This window comes from Molothrus ater, chromosome 2 (genome assembly GCF_012460135.2).
Source record: "Molothrus ater isolate BHLD 08-10-18 breed brown headed cowbird chromosome 2, BPBGC_Mater_1.1, whole genome shotgun sequence".
Classification (NCBI taxonomy): domain Eukaryota; kingdom Metazoa; phylum Chordata; class Aves; order Passeriformes; family Icteridae; genus Molothrus; species Molothrus ater.
Window position 1 is genome coordinate 98,292,043 of NC_050479.2, and position 13,650 is coordinate 98,305,692.

The following is a 13,650-nucleotide window of genomic DNA, read 5'->3' on the forward strand; positions in this document are numbered from 1 at the left end:
GAAAGTTCTATCTGGAAAATATTCTTAGCTGCCAAATAGATTTTATTCTAACTCTAAAGACTGTTTTTCCTTGCCAGGTATTGAGTTATATATTATGAGTTGGAAAGTGGTGTATTGCTTATTACAGCAGGTGATGGTTTAACAAAGTGTAACAATGTGGATGCAGAAAGATGAAACACTTACTAGATGCAATGAAGAAGGAAATCCAGCAATAACCTAATTTTTGGAATGGCATAAATAACTGCAGAGATATTCATTCATACTTCTTTTCCAAACTGGAGGGTTTTTTTCAGAAATATTTGTAGTTGTAAAAGGTAGTTTGTTTTTTTTTTCATGGGCATAGTAATACATGGGCATGAAAGCAGAAATTATATGTACATGTAGTATGTAGGTAGATATAAACGTTTTCAAGCTTTTGCAGGAGTAACAACTATCTACTGTTAAAATGACTTTGTCTTGGTTATTGTCTGTAACATCCTATAATTCTGAAGGACCAGGGCACAGATGGATGCTTTGCTTTGTGTATTTATGCACAGGCTGTATCTGCTGTGTGTTTTGTTCAGAGCTCTCCAAGTTTGGAGCTCTCTGAGCATTTTGTTCTGTTCATCCATGTCCTGCAGTAAATGCAGGGCTCAGGTGTTCCTTCCATCTCAAAATTAAAGCCAGTGGCAGAAAGGAAGTGACACTGCCTAATTCCCTGTCCAGTCCTGTTTGCTGGACTATATTGCCTTCCAGCAAGTAAAATGAATTTCATGCAGTGATTACAAAGTTGACACAGCCAAAACCTATCTGTGCTATTGCATGTTGATCAGGCTTTACATAATTTTTCAGCAGATCCAGAAGGGCAGGACTGCTTTCAGACCTCCTACTACTCAGCTGCTGCTGTTTTGGTTTGGCTGGGATGTCGTAGTATCTCCATTATCAAGCCCTGTTTTCACATTGCATATGACTGATATTTAAAGTCCTTCAATTTTCAAATCAAATCTTTGTAGTATTCTCTAGCCTGACCTCACTCCTGACAGTTGAAGAGAAAATTGATTCAGAATATAGTAATTTGCTGAGAAGTGAAGAAATCCAAAATTCTTGTCTTCAGGCTTTGATCTCTATTTAGAAATCTTGCTGATGAGGTATAACTTCAAAAGACATTCATTTTGAAATTTAAAAAATGCATCTTTCTCATTAACCAAAAGATGCTTACTGATTCAGTAGATCTTTACAAGTTTATGTGAAATAAAAATTCAGTATTTAATCTTTGTATCTTGGGTGTTCTGGGGTCGATTCTGACCGGGTTGGTTCTTCAGTAAATCTGTCATGGGCAAAGATGGTTGGCAACAAACCATAGACTATGACTGACAAAATGGTACTTCAGAAATCAAGTTCTACAAGGGATTTGACCTGTATGGCATTAGTTTGACTCAGTGAAAGGAAGGTAGCAAAAATCTAAGCTTGAATTATAGGAAATCATCAGCTAGGAGGTGTTGAGTATGTCACAAGTAATATGGATGAGACCTACACTGTGTGTTACATAAAATGCTGTTGACATAACATCATTTAGTGTTAAAATATTGTTATATTTTACCACAGTAGCTATTATATACTGGCAAATGATCATCTTGGTTCACTTTAGTATAAAGCAGTGTTGTTTGATTTTTAATTTCACCAAATTAAGGTTTTTCTCATCAGCATGAAATCCCTTCTCTGCAGAGATAAAATGTCTGTGCTCTGTTCCACAGCTGAGGAAAGAAGTTCCACCTCTAACCAGCCCCAGGTTGCCAGCAAAAGTATATTACAATTTTAAACCCTCAAGGCTGGCTGCGGAGGCATTAAAACCACTATTTGTGTATAATTTGGATGGTGTTATTTTGAGCTGTAGCTCCAATGTGATCCCTTAGGATATCTCTCCTGCTGGAATCCAGTGAGTCAAAGGGTCTCTGGAGCATATCTCTATCTGCTCAGCTCTTCTGCTCCACCAGGCTGCCAGTGCAATTGTCCCCTCGCCACTGCATCAGTCTTTGCTGTGACCTGGAGAAGAAAGCCTTTGTTACTGCAGGAGATGCAGACTGGATTCTTTACAATCTCATGGTGGCAATGAGACCTAAAATAGGTGCTCAGATCGAATGGTTCTTTGGCTTCCATTAGAATTATTCTCTAAATTGCCAAACCTTGATGGTTTTAGTTGTTGTTTTTTCAAATTAATACCTTGTCTTAAACTTATGAATGGAAAGTAAGATGGAAAAATTATTCATGGAGAGGAAGATGGAAAATTTTTGACACTGGTCCATCCTTCATATGGGAGAAGGAAGGGAGCCATCCTAAGTTGAAAAATGCATCTACACAGACTGCCAGGTCTGATAAAGTGGAGTACATGCTTCCTGAGGTGTCCTGGGAAAGCCCTCCCCAAGACAGGAAAAGTACATTGCTGAAATGGATGGCCATCTTCAGGCAAGTGAAATGCCCAGAGAGGGGGAGTCACTGGCCCACCCCAGTGCCATCATCTCTGCACCATAATTGTTGAAAATAGTTTCTGAAATCAGTGAGCTTTGTAACTTTGCCTCAAGAAGAGACTGAGATCTGGTATCACATAAGCATATCTGAGCAAAAATGGTGCAATATGTTCCTTGTGGTTCTAAAGAAAAAAATATGTAAGTGAAAAAATGAGGCATGATTTATCATGACTTTTTGATACCAAAGAAGGACTTGAGATAATGATCTCATAGAGCAAGAATCAAAATTAAAGAGAGAAAACCAGATGTCCTGCATATAAATTACCAGGAGTTTGTCATCTCTTGCTGTTTGTACATGCTGTGATATATGTTCAAGCACAGACAAGCTTCTAGTTGGTTTCAAGTTTCACCTTTGCCATCAGATATAAAAAGAAGCTGTCTCAGATGTTAAAATATTTTTTTTCTTGTTTATACAAATGCAAACAAAAAATAGTTTTACTTTTTTCCTTTCCTTATGATTTTGTATACTGGAACAGAAGTGTCCTGATGCACGTAGTGACTGATGCTGTTCTAAGAGGGAAGGAAGAGGCTTTGTGATTTAGATGGAGCCATTTGGGAGCGCGTCTCTCCTGTGCATTTGCTGCCCACATCCTAGCAGCTGCTGGCCATGTTCTGGCCATGTCCTGTGCAGCTGTGCCCAGCAGGCAGTGCCTCTGCAGGGACAGACACACGCTGCCCTCCGGGCAAGAGAGTGCCCCAGATGGCACCTCTGTGTGATTTCATCCCTTAACTCATGGCAGGGCTCAAGCCTCAGGGATCCAGCAGGCTCACTAGGTGCATTTGTACCTGAAAAGAGCCCCTGCAGCACAGCACATTAATGTGGGACACTGATTGTGCCAGGCAAGGCAGAGCTCTGCTCAAACTTGCGCTGAGTCGTGTTCCCATCTGTCCCAAGTACAGAAAGCTTCTTGTTAAATTTTGGTCTAGGACAGACCGAGGAAGCCACATAAAAAAAGCTGTTGCTTGCTCCTCTGCATCAGGCTTGAGTTCTGAGGAGTAAAATAATAAAGAATACATGGGTGTAATTAAAATACAAAGGAAATAGGCAGGGGGGATAGCAAGGAACTATTGAGCATCATAATTATAGACATCTGATTTTGCTGAAGGAATTAGAGGACACTGAATGACTTAGCCTATAGCCATTCTTAATCTTGATGGAAGGGAGAGTGTATTCATCGGGGATTGCTTTGTTTGTTTAAAATTACTTATGTTTTCATAACAACTTTATCATCATTTTCTTGGTAGTAAAACTTATAGAAAATCTGCAACACAGCTTCCACAGAAATCTCTATTATAAAGTTCACAAATGTAGTTGAAATAGTTACCACCTCGCTGCTAAATTTTGAGCATTCTTTTAGGAAGACCGCAGGAAATATGTTCAACTAGAATGAGTGTCAAATCTTAATATTTCCATGTGTCAAGGAACTTAAGAATAAGTTCGAATTTATTTAAAATACTGTCTTTAAACAGACTGTAAATTACATGATTGATAAGCATTTTAAGCATGTGTGGTTTTCATTAAATTGCTTGAGTCATTTTTAAATAATACCTGAGATGGTTAAAGCTGAACTGGCTTGACATACATAGGACTCTTCTAACACACTAAAATAGTCCAGCAGAATCCACAAGAATACAAATCCTTCATCACAAACTGCTCGATCTCCTCTATTTTGTATATTGGCTTGGGAAATGGCCCTTTTTTTCCTGCAAGGAGCATCAAGGAATCTCCAGGCAGAAACTCTCATAAAGTTTCCTTCTTCTTTCTTTTCTCCTCTTCTGACCATTTCCCACAGATTTTTCTGTACAAAAGGATTATTTGCATCTAAGGATTTTTTGTTCTTTGCACTATACTAGATGGGATTTCTGTGTCAAAAGCCAAGTAATTTTTGATTAACTGATACAAGCCTGGAAAATGTATGGAAATGAGACAATAGCAAAAAAGCTTGATTTTTTTTTTGTTTTGTTTACAACAAGTGATATATAATTTTATATAGTTTATCATATATATGGTTTATAATATATATTTTTTATCATTTATAATATGCTAGTGAAAGCAAGTTTTTAACTAGAAAGCATTTGAAAGGAGAGCAAGAAGTAGATACACTAAGAGAAAACTGAAAAAAATAATATAACTATCATAGGAAAAAGGAGTAAATCTATTTCTATGCCATGTTTATATTTCTAGAAACCTGGAATGAAACAGGTTTGTTGTCACATACAAAACTCTAATTTTATACTTTTGAGTGTGGGGTAGTTTTTTGTTTTCTTTGTTGGTTGGGGTTTTTTTAAAATGTATAAGCTGTCTAATTAGTATCAATTCTTGGTTCTGCAATGGGTTAATGAAACACACAAACATAATGCACAAGAAGTGTATCTGAATATGCAGTTGAGAACTCAAATTTGTTCTGTTTCCAAAAAGAAACAGTTTTTTTTTATATTATGGTTTTATATTCATGGAGACTTGTGATAAATATGTCCTCAGAAGTCCATGGAAACACAAACCACTGATTTGTATTTCTTTGTGTTTTCAGTTGAAAGCTCAGTGTTTTTTCTTGTGTCACACAGTGTTATACAAATACATGGGATTTGTGAAATACTGAAAGATTGATTAAATTTATTAAATTCAAAGGATTTCATGTGATTTTTTCCCTATTATATCTGCAGGAGAAACCTTACAAAGCTGTCTCTCATCTTCAGCCACATGTTAGCAGAAATCAAGGCTATTTTTCCAAATGGACAATTCCAGGGTGATAACTTCCGCATCACCAAAGCCGATGCTGCAGATTTCTGGAGAAAATTCTTTGGAGATAAGTAAGTGACTTTTGTAAACTCCTCGATTATTTCTAAACATAAGCATTAAATGAATGAACTTTTCACAAATCCAAATAGGATTGGTGGGTGTTTTGAAGATAATTTTTATCTAGGTCTTTAAATTGGTTGAAATTGCTGAATTCATCGTTAGTGGGTTTTTCTTTTTCCAGTGCTGTAATTTGCTCAAAGGTAGTTTTGTCAAGGGTGCTTAGCTTCAGTCTTACTGCAAGAAGTTTATTTGTTCCATTATAGGGTGAAGATAGTATATTGCTTTCATGAAGTATATGGCAAATAATGTCCTTTCATATTAAATATATATATATATATTCTACAAATGAAAACTCTAAAGTCTGAATTAGGAACTTGATCTTAGTTTCATGGACAGTATGTTTCTTTACCTTTGTAACTAGAACAGTATGTGGTGGAATGAAGTGTGTGAAATGTAGATATGTGATTTAATCTATACAGGAAATGCAGCAGTGAAAATGTAAAAGTAGGCATATGTGGGATTTTTTGTTTGTTTCTGGGAAAAAAAAATCATTTAGAATAAACATGTAAGCTAGTAGAAGATGTGCAGCTTGTTCACTTTCTCATGTGTGATGTTTTTAAATGTAACAGTGACATAAGAGGCATAGGTTGGTGTATTTTTCATTATAACAGAGCAGTCATTATGGTATCAGCTCTGGTATCTTGCACAATGTAGGCAGAATAATTTCTGCAACAATCTGTTGCATCTTCTGAGCATAAACAGCTCTATAAAGTAAGTAATTTTTTATTTAGAATACCAGCATAGTAGGTTGGCACTTTCACAAATCAATTCTGTTCAGTGTGAATTTGCAAGTTTCACTTCCATGGGTTTTTTTTTGTTAGTCTAAACACACTCACTGTCAGCTTTCCTCTTTCTGGGTTCATGGTGGTGTTTTCTGGTTATTTCTTTCCCATGTAAGTAATGTCAGAGTGTGATGAAGTTGCTGTATCAGTCCTCTGTTTTGTTATAGAAAAGGAATTTAACCATGTTCCGTGTTACCCATTTTAATGTGAATATAATTTTCAAAATAACTTCAAAAGTTCAGCTAAATTTTTCTGAAGGTTTAACTTAAGTGACATGAAGGGCTCTCTATCAGACAAGGCTTTTCAAAAGCATGTCAGTCAAGAAAGGAAAAACAGGATTCTTTGATAAAATGACTAATGATCATGTTCAGTACAGCTATTTTTTCTTCCTCTTTTTCCCCCTTTGCTTAGGAACTCTCAGAATTTAAATTTCCTTGTGGTACTTCTCTTTTCCTGTTGGGCTCTGTCCTTGAATGACCTTTAGCAGATGTCTTGATTGCAAATTGCATTTCTGTCATTGGGATTTACAGCTCTCCTCCTCTGCAAGCTGCTGTTTCTTTTTATCATTTCATCTGAGCCAGTTTCCTCAGCTCCCCTATTCTCTGTGCTGTCTCTTTGGGATTCTCCACTGACTTCTGCTGTCCATGGGAGCTTCAAGAGATTTCCTTCAAGTTTCCTTCCAATGGTCCAGTCCTGCCAATTTCCATTGGTAGATGACACAATAGGTAGGTGTTTGAGGTGTCAGACAGTGGGATACTACAACACATTAGTAAGTTTTTATCAGAACAAGGCTGGTAAGGAGAATCTTTCAACTGCATGGCTTCATCTGAACAACTCAGCTCTGCCCTTGTCTTTTTCTTGCACATACTTAATCTCTTCTCACTCATCTCCTGGACCTCTTATTTCTAAAACCTTACATGGCCCAGAGCTCTTGCCATGCCTTTTCTAGGTTTTGGTTTTTTTCCTGCTTATTTAAATTTCTGTATAGAATGCAACTTTAAATATGAACCTGCAGTACAAGGTTCATATTACAAACCCTCTGACCATCTCTGCTCTCCCCTGTGTACTTTGATAGGGGTTTTTTTGTTTTGTTGGTTTTTTTTAGGCAGAGTGACTGATTGTATGGGTTTTGTTGGCTTTTTACCTCAAACATCAATTCATCCTAAATGTCTAAGAATCAAGGCAGTTTGGTGACCTGCAGTTAAACACGTATGTATCTTTGGTTTTGTAGTATAGCCTGAAGTTTTTTTTGAGTTATTTCTGGTCAGATGCTTTACTTTCAGACCAAGTAAATAAGCACATTTACTGGTGTTCCCAGCTCCTCTCCAATAAAGGGAAGCTGATTTTGATGCTCATGTTCTAAGCAACGAGCAGTAGATCTGTGCTTGGCAGCCTTGCCATTACCTCAGGTTTAGTTTAGGGCTTAAGTAACTATAAAACATGTAACAGCATATATGTCAAACAAACAGACGAGAAAAAAGTTTATTTGGCATTATGCTTAATCTCTGTTAAACAGAATGCCTGAAGCTTTTTAAACATTAATTATTTTCTAATCCTTTTAGAAATATATGGCAGATATATCTGCAAGCCACATCCTTTACAAAGGACCTGTTGTGACAATTTAGTTTGCAAATATGCTGGTATCACTTCCCTAAATGCAAAGCCTGCATAAAGGTTTTGCAAATGACTCATAATACTTTTCTCTAACCTAAAGGTAGGCCCCTGGGTCTTTCTGACCCCCAAGTCTACTTAGGCAGTGCAGGGAGGAACTTGATTGTGTGTTCCCTGGCTGTAGCTCTGTTTACAGGGCAAGCCTGGACCCCTCACTTGTTGCTGAACAGCAGCCCTTACTTTGGGTTACTGACTAACGCTGCTCAAGATTAGAGCACAAATAAAAAATTGTGCTGGATCTTGGCTTCTGATGGTAAACTGTAACCAAAAAATATTTCTATTGCAGTTTGATCTGATTGGAAGGAGGGAATTGGAAGTATTAGATTAATTCATGATTTTTTTCAACATAGTATTATCATAAAAACTTTCCTGTTTCTAAACATAATGAATTGAATGCTTTTTTTATCAAATCAGCTTTTTGCACTAATTTCTTTCTGAAATTTTTTAACTTTTAATTTGAAATATTTTAAATAGCAAGAAGGTCACCAATAGTAATTTATATTTTTAAGCTGACTGTTTGGCTTTCAGTTTATGTAAATGTGACCTACACTTCCTTTTACAGAAAGAAACATGTTGCATTTTGCTAGTTTGCTGAAGAGTGAAATCCAATACATACAGTTTTCATGAGTCCAGTTTGGACTTTAAAAAAAAAAAACAAACCAATTGCTTTTTTTACTGCTCTTTTCCAGCGAATGGGGAACTTTTAATTTTGTTCCTTATGTTTGTCTGTCTGAGCACTTGCTGCAAAATTGTGCAGCTGCAACTAAATTTATTTATCCTGTTACTAGTAAGTGTCACAGTCTGCAATCTTTCTTTTTGCGTTTAGAGCTGGCCAAGTGTAAATTCGTGTGGCTTCAAACTCATGAGCAAAATAAATGGCTGGGCTCTTTGGATCATACATCTAGCTGCTCTTTGGATTTCTGTTGAAAACACTGTGTGTAGAACTGAGTGTACAGTGTGTACACTGTGTGTACACTGAGTGTAGAACTCAGCAAGCAATTTGAATGGCTCCCTCAGAGCAAAGTGCTGAGATAACCACATATTCTTGGCCTTCAAATACGTTCTCAGCTTTCACTTTTATGGTACACCCCTAAAAAACTTCTAGACAATGCCAGCAGTTGGAGAAGCTCATCTGGGAGAGAATGCTTTGTGAGAGCAGCAGATATATCAATAATGTAAATCATCAGCCCTCACACAGGCATAAAGTGTAAAAGGAGCACACAATCAGAGCCTTTAAAATTGTGGGGTTTTTCCACTACTGTACATTTCAGAGGAGAATGGGAGACCTTGGAAGTTATAGGATGTTTGGAAGGGATCTGGAGACACAATGTGGGGTTTAGGAGCGTATAGGGAGGATTGATAAATCAAGGTGGGAGATAATGAGATTTTGATTGTCTAGGTGGAAGGAGAAGCTAATGAAGAAGGAAAAAGTATTGATTTCTCTGCAAGGATGAAGTAAAACATGTATCCAAATTAGGGGGTAGGTGAGGGGGTCAGCAGTATTCAATAGAAGGCCCCAGATTATTTTGGTGCTTGGATTTTGTCAAGGAAGCTGACAGAGAAAAGATATCAGGGAGATGGGGAATAGACTGTTTGGATTTGCTTTCTGAAAACAAAAATCAGGAATGAGTGAGAACATTCCAAAGGCTGAATACCTGGAATAGGTTGTCTCTGGCATTTTCACAGGCTATGTGGAAAAAGAGAGCCTCTTAAAGAATAAGAAGGAGCTGACTGAAAGAGAACTAAGAAATAAATTGGCACAAGCTTTATCCATAGCAGAAAGAACTTGAAGTGTCAAAGCAGGAAAGTGGTGAAGTTGAGCAGATGTGATTTTTTTGAATGTGTAGTGATTGCTGGAGTACAATGATTGGAGCAAATGGTTTCAGTGGAGTGAATCTTCACCCCTGGTTCACCATTACAGTTGTGCTGAAGCAAGTGCTAGTTACATGTATGGCTAAGCAGTAATGTTCAGTGCAACTGTGAAATTGTAAGGCATGTAATCAGCAGTTATATTTGTTTACAGATACTTTAGTAACCCCCCCAATGGGTTGTAAACATGCATATAAAACAAAATCTGATAGCATCTTCATTACCAACATTTTATTACTACATAATGCTTGATGAGAATTTCTCTTGATTTCTCGCTCGTTTTAATAGCACCTTACATCTTCTACAGTTGTTTGGTTTTTTTCTGAGTAGAAATGCGCAAAATGCCACAGGGAGCAAGCCTGAGCTGAGAAGGAGAGTAGGCAAGATGACCTAACAGATCTTTCAGCTTCTGAATTTGAAAACTACAGAAGTCATGCAGGGCTTGGTAACTATTAAAATTTGTTACACAAATTTGTGATTTGTGGCTGTCTTCATGTTGCAGAATGAATCAGCAGCAAAATGTCAATATTCTTAGATTTTAATTTTTTCCATAGTTCTGCCATTCATTTAACTTTTAAGCTTTTTGTTCTTTATTGTGGAACTTCTAAAATGTTAAAGCATTTTTATTATCGTTTTCAGGTAAATTGATTTCCCACCTTTTAGTTGCTGAGGAAATAGAAATTCTTTCACTGTTAGTATCAGAGACATTACTATTTTAATATTCCTGTACTTATTTCCAGATGAGGCCTGACACGTTTTTTTTTTTTTTTTGAATTTATGAAAAATGTGGCTATTGATTTCTCTACAGCAGTTAAATAGTGCATTTCAAATTGATATTCTAAACTTTGAGTAGCTGTGGTTCTGCTGTGGTCAGTGCTTTTTGGCTCAGGATCGAGCAGACACAGTCTCAGTGGTTTGGGTTCACAGAAGAAGCAGTAAAACAGGCAGACCACAATGCACAACTTATCTGACAGTTAAATTTTTTTAGTTCAGTTTTCAAGTTCAAGAGACCTCAGATAAGCTAAGTTTTCACACCTTGTTAACCCCCTCAATTTATCACTTGATTTTTTGATCTTGCTGCTGATAGTGCCCAAGAGCCCCATTACTGCCTAAACAGACTGAAGAGCTGGTCCTGGCCCAAAGAGCTTCAAATCTGAGTATGAACTGAAGTGTAAAGGGAAGCCAAAGACAGAGATGAAAGCAGAAGGGGCAGTGATACAAATGCCATCACCTTCATCACTGTCAAGACAGGTGTTCTAGCAACTTTTAAAGAGGAGGAGAGGAACAGAAATGGGGCTTTTGGAGTGTGCTTCCTTCTTCAGCTGAGCAGTAGCACAACCTTATTGATAAACTTGTTTAAACTTGAGCTAGAAACAAAAGGCACTCTTCTCTGGGTGCTCTGGAGACAGGAATCTTTCTAGACCTCTTTCTTACAAATGCCAAGATGAAAAAGTTTGAATAAGGCAACAGGTAATGTTATGAAGAAGAGCAAGTCAGTAGAAAGTTGCAAGACAGGATTAGAAAATGGAAAAGAGCAGTCTTCACAGCTGTCCTGGGTAACTAAGAATAAGGTAAAATGGCATGTAGAAAAGATAAAAGAAAGTTCTGATCCTTGGCACACGAGATTGTGAGACAGAACACATTCTCCTTGGATAGGCAGAAGAGGCAACGTTTTAATTATAAAAGGATGTGCAAAAGCATGAGCGTGCTTTGGGTTTGTGGTTAGAAATCAGAATTGAAAATACAGAGAAGTGTATCCCTTTGGGGACACTTGGGGAATACAGAGTTCCTGTATGTCTTAAGGAACTTGCTGTCTCTCTAGCAATGTCCAGTTGCACAGCTTTGGAAGTGGCCATTTTTAGGTGGTATATTTTCTCCATTTCGTATGGCTGATTTTCTCTCTTTTAGCTTCTCTGTTCTCATTAGATTCATCTGTATTTGTTGGGAATGATATAACTATTTAGCAATTGTACTGGCATGATATGGCAGAATTCCTTTTTACCCTTAGGACTCAACTTCTCAAGCCTTCTGTGTGTCAATTGTTTTCTTTGCAGTTCAGAAGCAGTGGAAACGTGGCCTCTCGCTTAAAACTGAAGCAGCAGTCTTAAGAAAATGCTGTTTTCAGTGGTGATAAGTCAAAATCCACATTGCTCACTGCAGATTTACAAAGAATGTTGTTTCTATCTGGGTCAGTATTTGCTTGAATATTTTTGAGATTGCTCTGGAAACAGTAATGGCCTTTTCATGGTGCATTTTTTGGCAGCATTTGAGAGAGTTGCTTGCAGACAAAAATGTTCACTGTAAGTGTAAGTTATACAGGTACGTGTTTACCTCCCTAGACATTCTTGTGGTCTGCTCTGGTTCAAATGGAAGCAGTGTCACTTGACATTCCAGGATAGCTGGATCTCTGCAGTTTTACACAAGCACTGTACTCTTCATGCTCGGGAAATATATGCTTCATCTCCAGGTTTATTTTAATGTATTTTCTTTTTAATAATGTAACAACATTGGGGAGTTTAAGAAAATCACATGATCAGGACAGGAGTGAAGAGAGGACCTAAATTCCTCTGCTAAATTGCTTGCAAATCACATGATAGACACTAATCCTTTTCTTTTAAGCATATGGAAGTTGTGTGGGTGGTGTTTAAAACACTGTCTTTGAGATTATAGAGTCATACTTTGCTTTGATGTGTGCCAACAATAGTAAATAGATACCATCCTATATAGCAGTGTTTTTAAAATCTTCTGTTTCAGTTAGAACACTTTAAAATTCATTGTTTTTTTCAAATATGATGTACTATTGCACAAAAAAGGGAGAGAAATGGTGTCATTTAGAGAGGCCTGTGGAGAAATGGCTTTTTTTAGTGTTTTTGAAAGGAGAAATGGCTTATTTTATGGTTTTTGACAGGACTCTTTAAAAAACAATCCCAGGGTAAATCCCAAGATCCAGACAGTTTAGTTGGTTTAAGAGATGCACAGAAAGCCTCTTAAGGAAATATTTTTCAGGATAATTTGTTTTATTTTGTTTTCTTTCCTTGAATTGTCATGGGCTTGCTTCTACTCTAATGATGAGGAAAGGTGGTATAAGGACATTTTGTGTATAAATCCTTTCCTAAAAGATTGGCAGGTAGAGATTTGGATTTCCTTGGAAAAGGTCCTTCTATTCTTTTACTGCTGTACATCATGTACACTGTGGCTTTCTTCATATTTTTGTTGCCTTCTAAAATTATCTCTCTGAAGATTTTTGAGCTGATAGAGGGTTGCAATAAATTACCATGGAGCACAGTAACAGTATGTACGTGTAATTTAGTCTGATTTTTCTTTTCCTCAAATTGTATTATAAAAGAGAAATTGTTACCAAAGTTCTGGGTATATCTGTTTGTAATGTATGCATATGCAGTAGTGCTGTAAAATTTGGGTATCAAACATTTGAGGGAAGTGCAGTCACTGTTTAGTGCCATCCTCTCCTGTGAGAGACTCCCCAGAACATTGTCTCAGCTGGAGTCAGTCATGGGCACTTCCTCCACAAGGGATATCTTATGTAACTACAATTAAATACCTGAAATTCTGAGACCTGCACTTCCTCAGCCTAATTCTGTAGACAAGTAATGTTACCAGGATGTCAAATCACATCTTTCTAATGGGCTGAGGCAGAGCTGACTGACTCATCTCCTAGACAAGTGTCCACAGGTTCAGCCTAATAGCATGAGGCATGTGGAGAATATCTGCCAGCCTCTAGCACAAGGTATCATTAGGACATGATGCAACAAATATTACAAAGATCCCTGAAAATATTTATAGGAGATTCCTTCTGTGGTTCAGGAGCTGAATGTGGCAGACAGTGGTTTCATTGCAAACAGATTTTATTTTTTTCTTTCTATAAGGACAGGTGTTTTATACATGTAAACATATGTATATATTTAAATAACAATCTAAACATGCTATTAACTAGGACAGTCCCAGT

The 13,650-nt window shown here is 37.2% G+C and overlaps 1 protein-coding gene across 2 annotated transcripts in view; it reads left to right on the top strand.

The window, feature by feature from the left end:
• CBLB (Cbl proto-oncogene B) overlaps positions 1-13,650 on the top strand; it is a 129,035-nt gene that overhangs the window by 63,272 nt on the left and 52,113 nt on the right. For both annotated transcript variants that reach the window (XM_036389484.2, XM_036389493.1), the window contains exon 4: positions 5,169-5,315. In XM_036389484.2, coding sequence (XP_036245377.1) covers positions 5,169-5,315 — 147 coding nt within the window. The remainder of the gene's footprint in view (positions 1-5,168; positions 5,316-13,650) is intronic.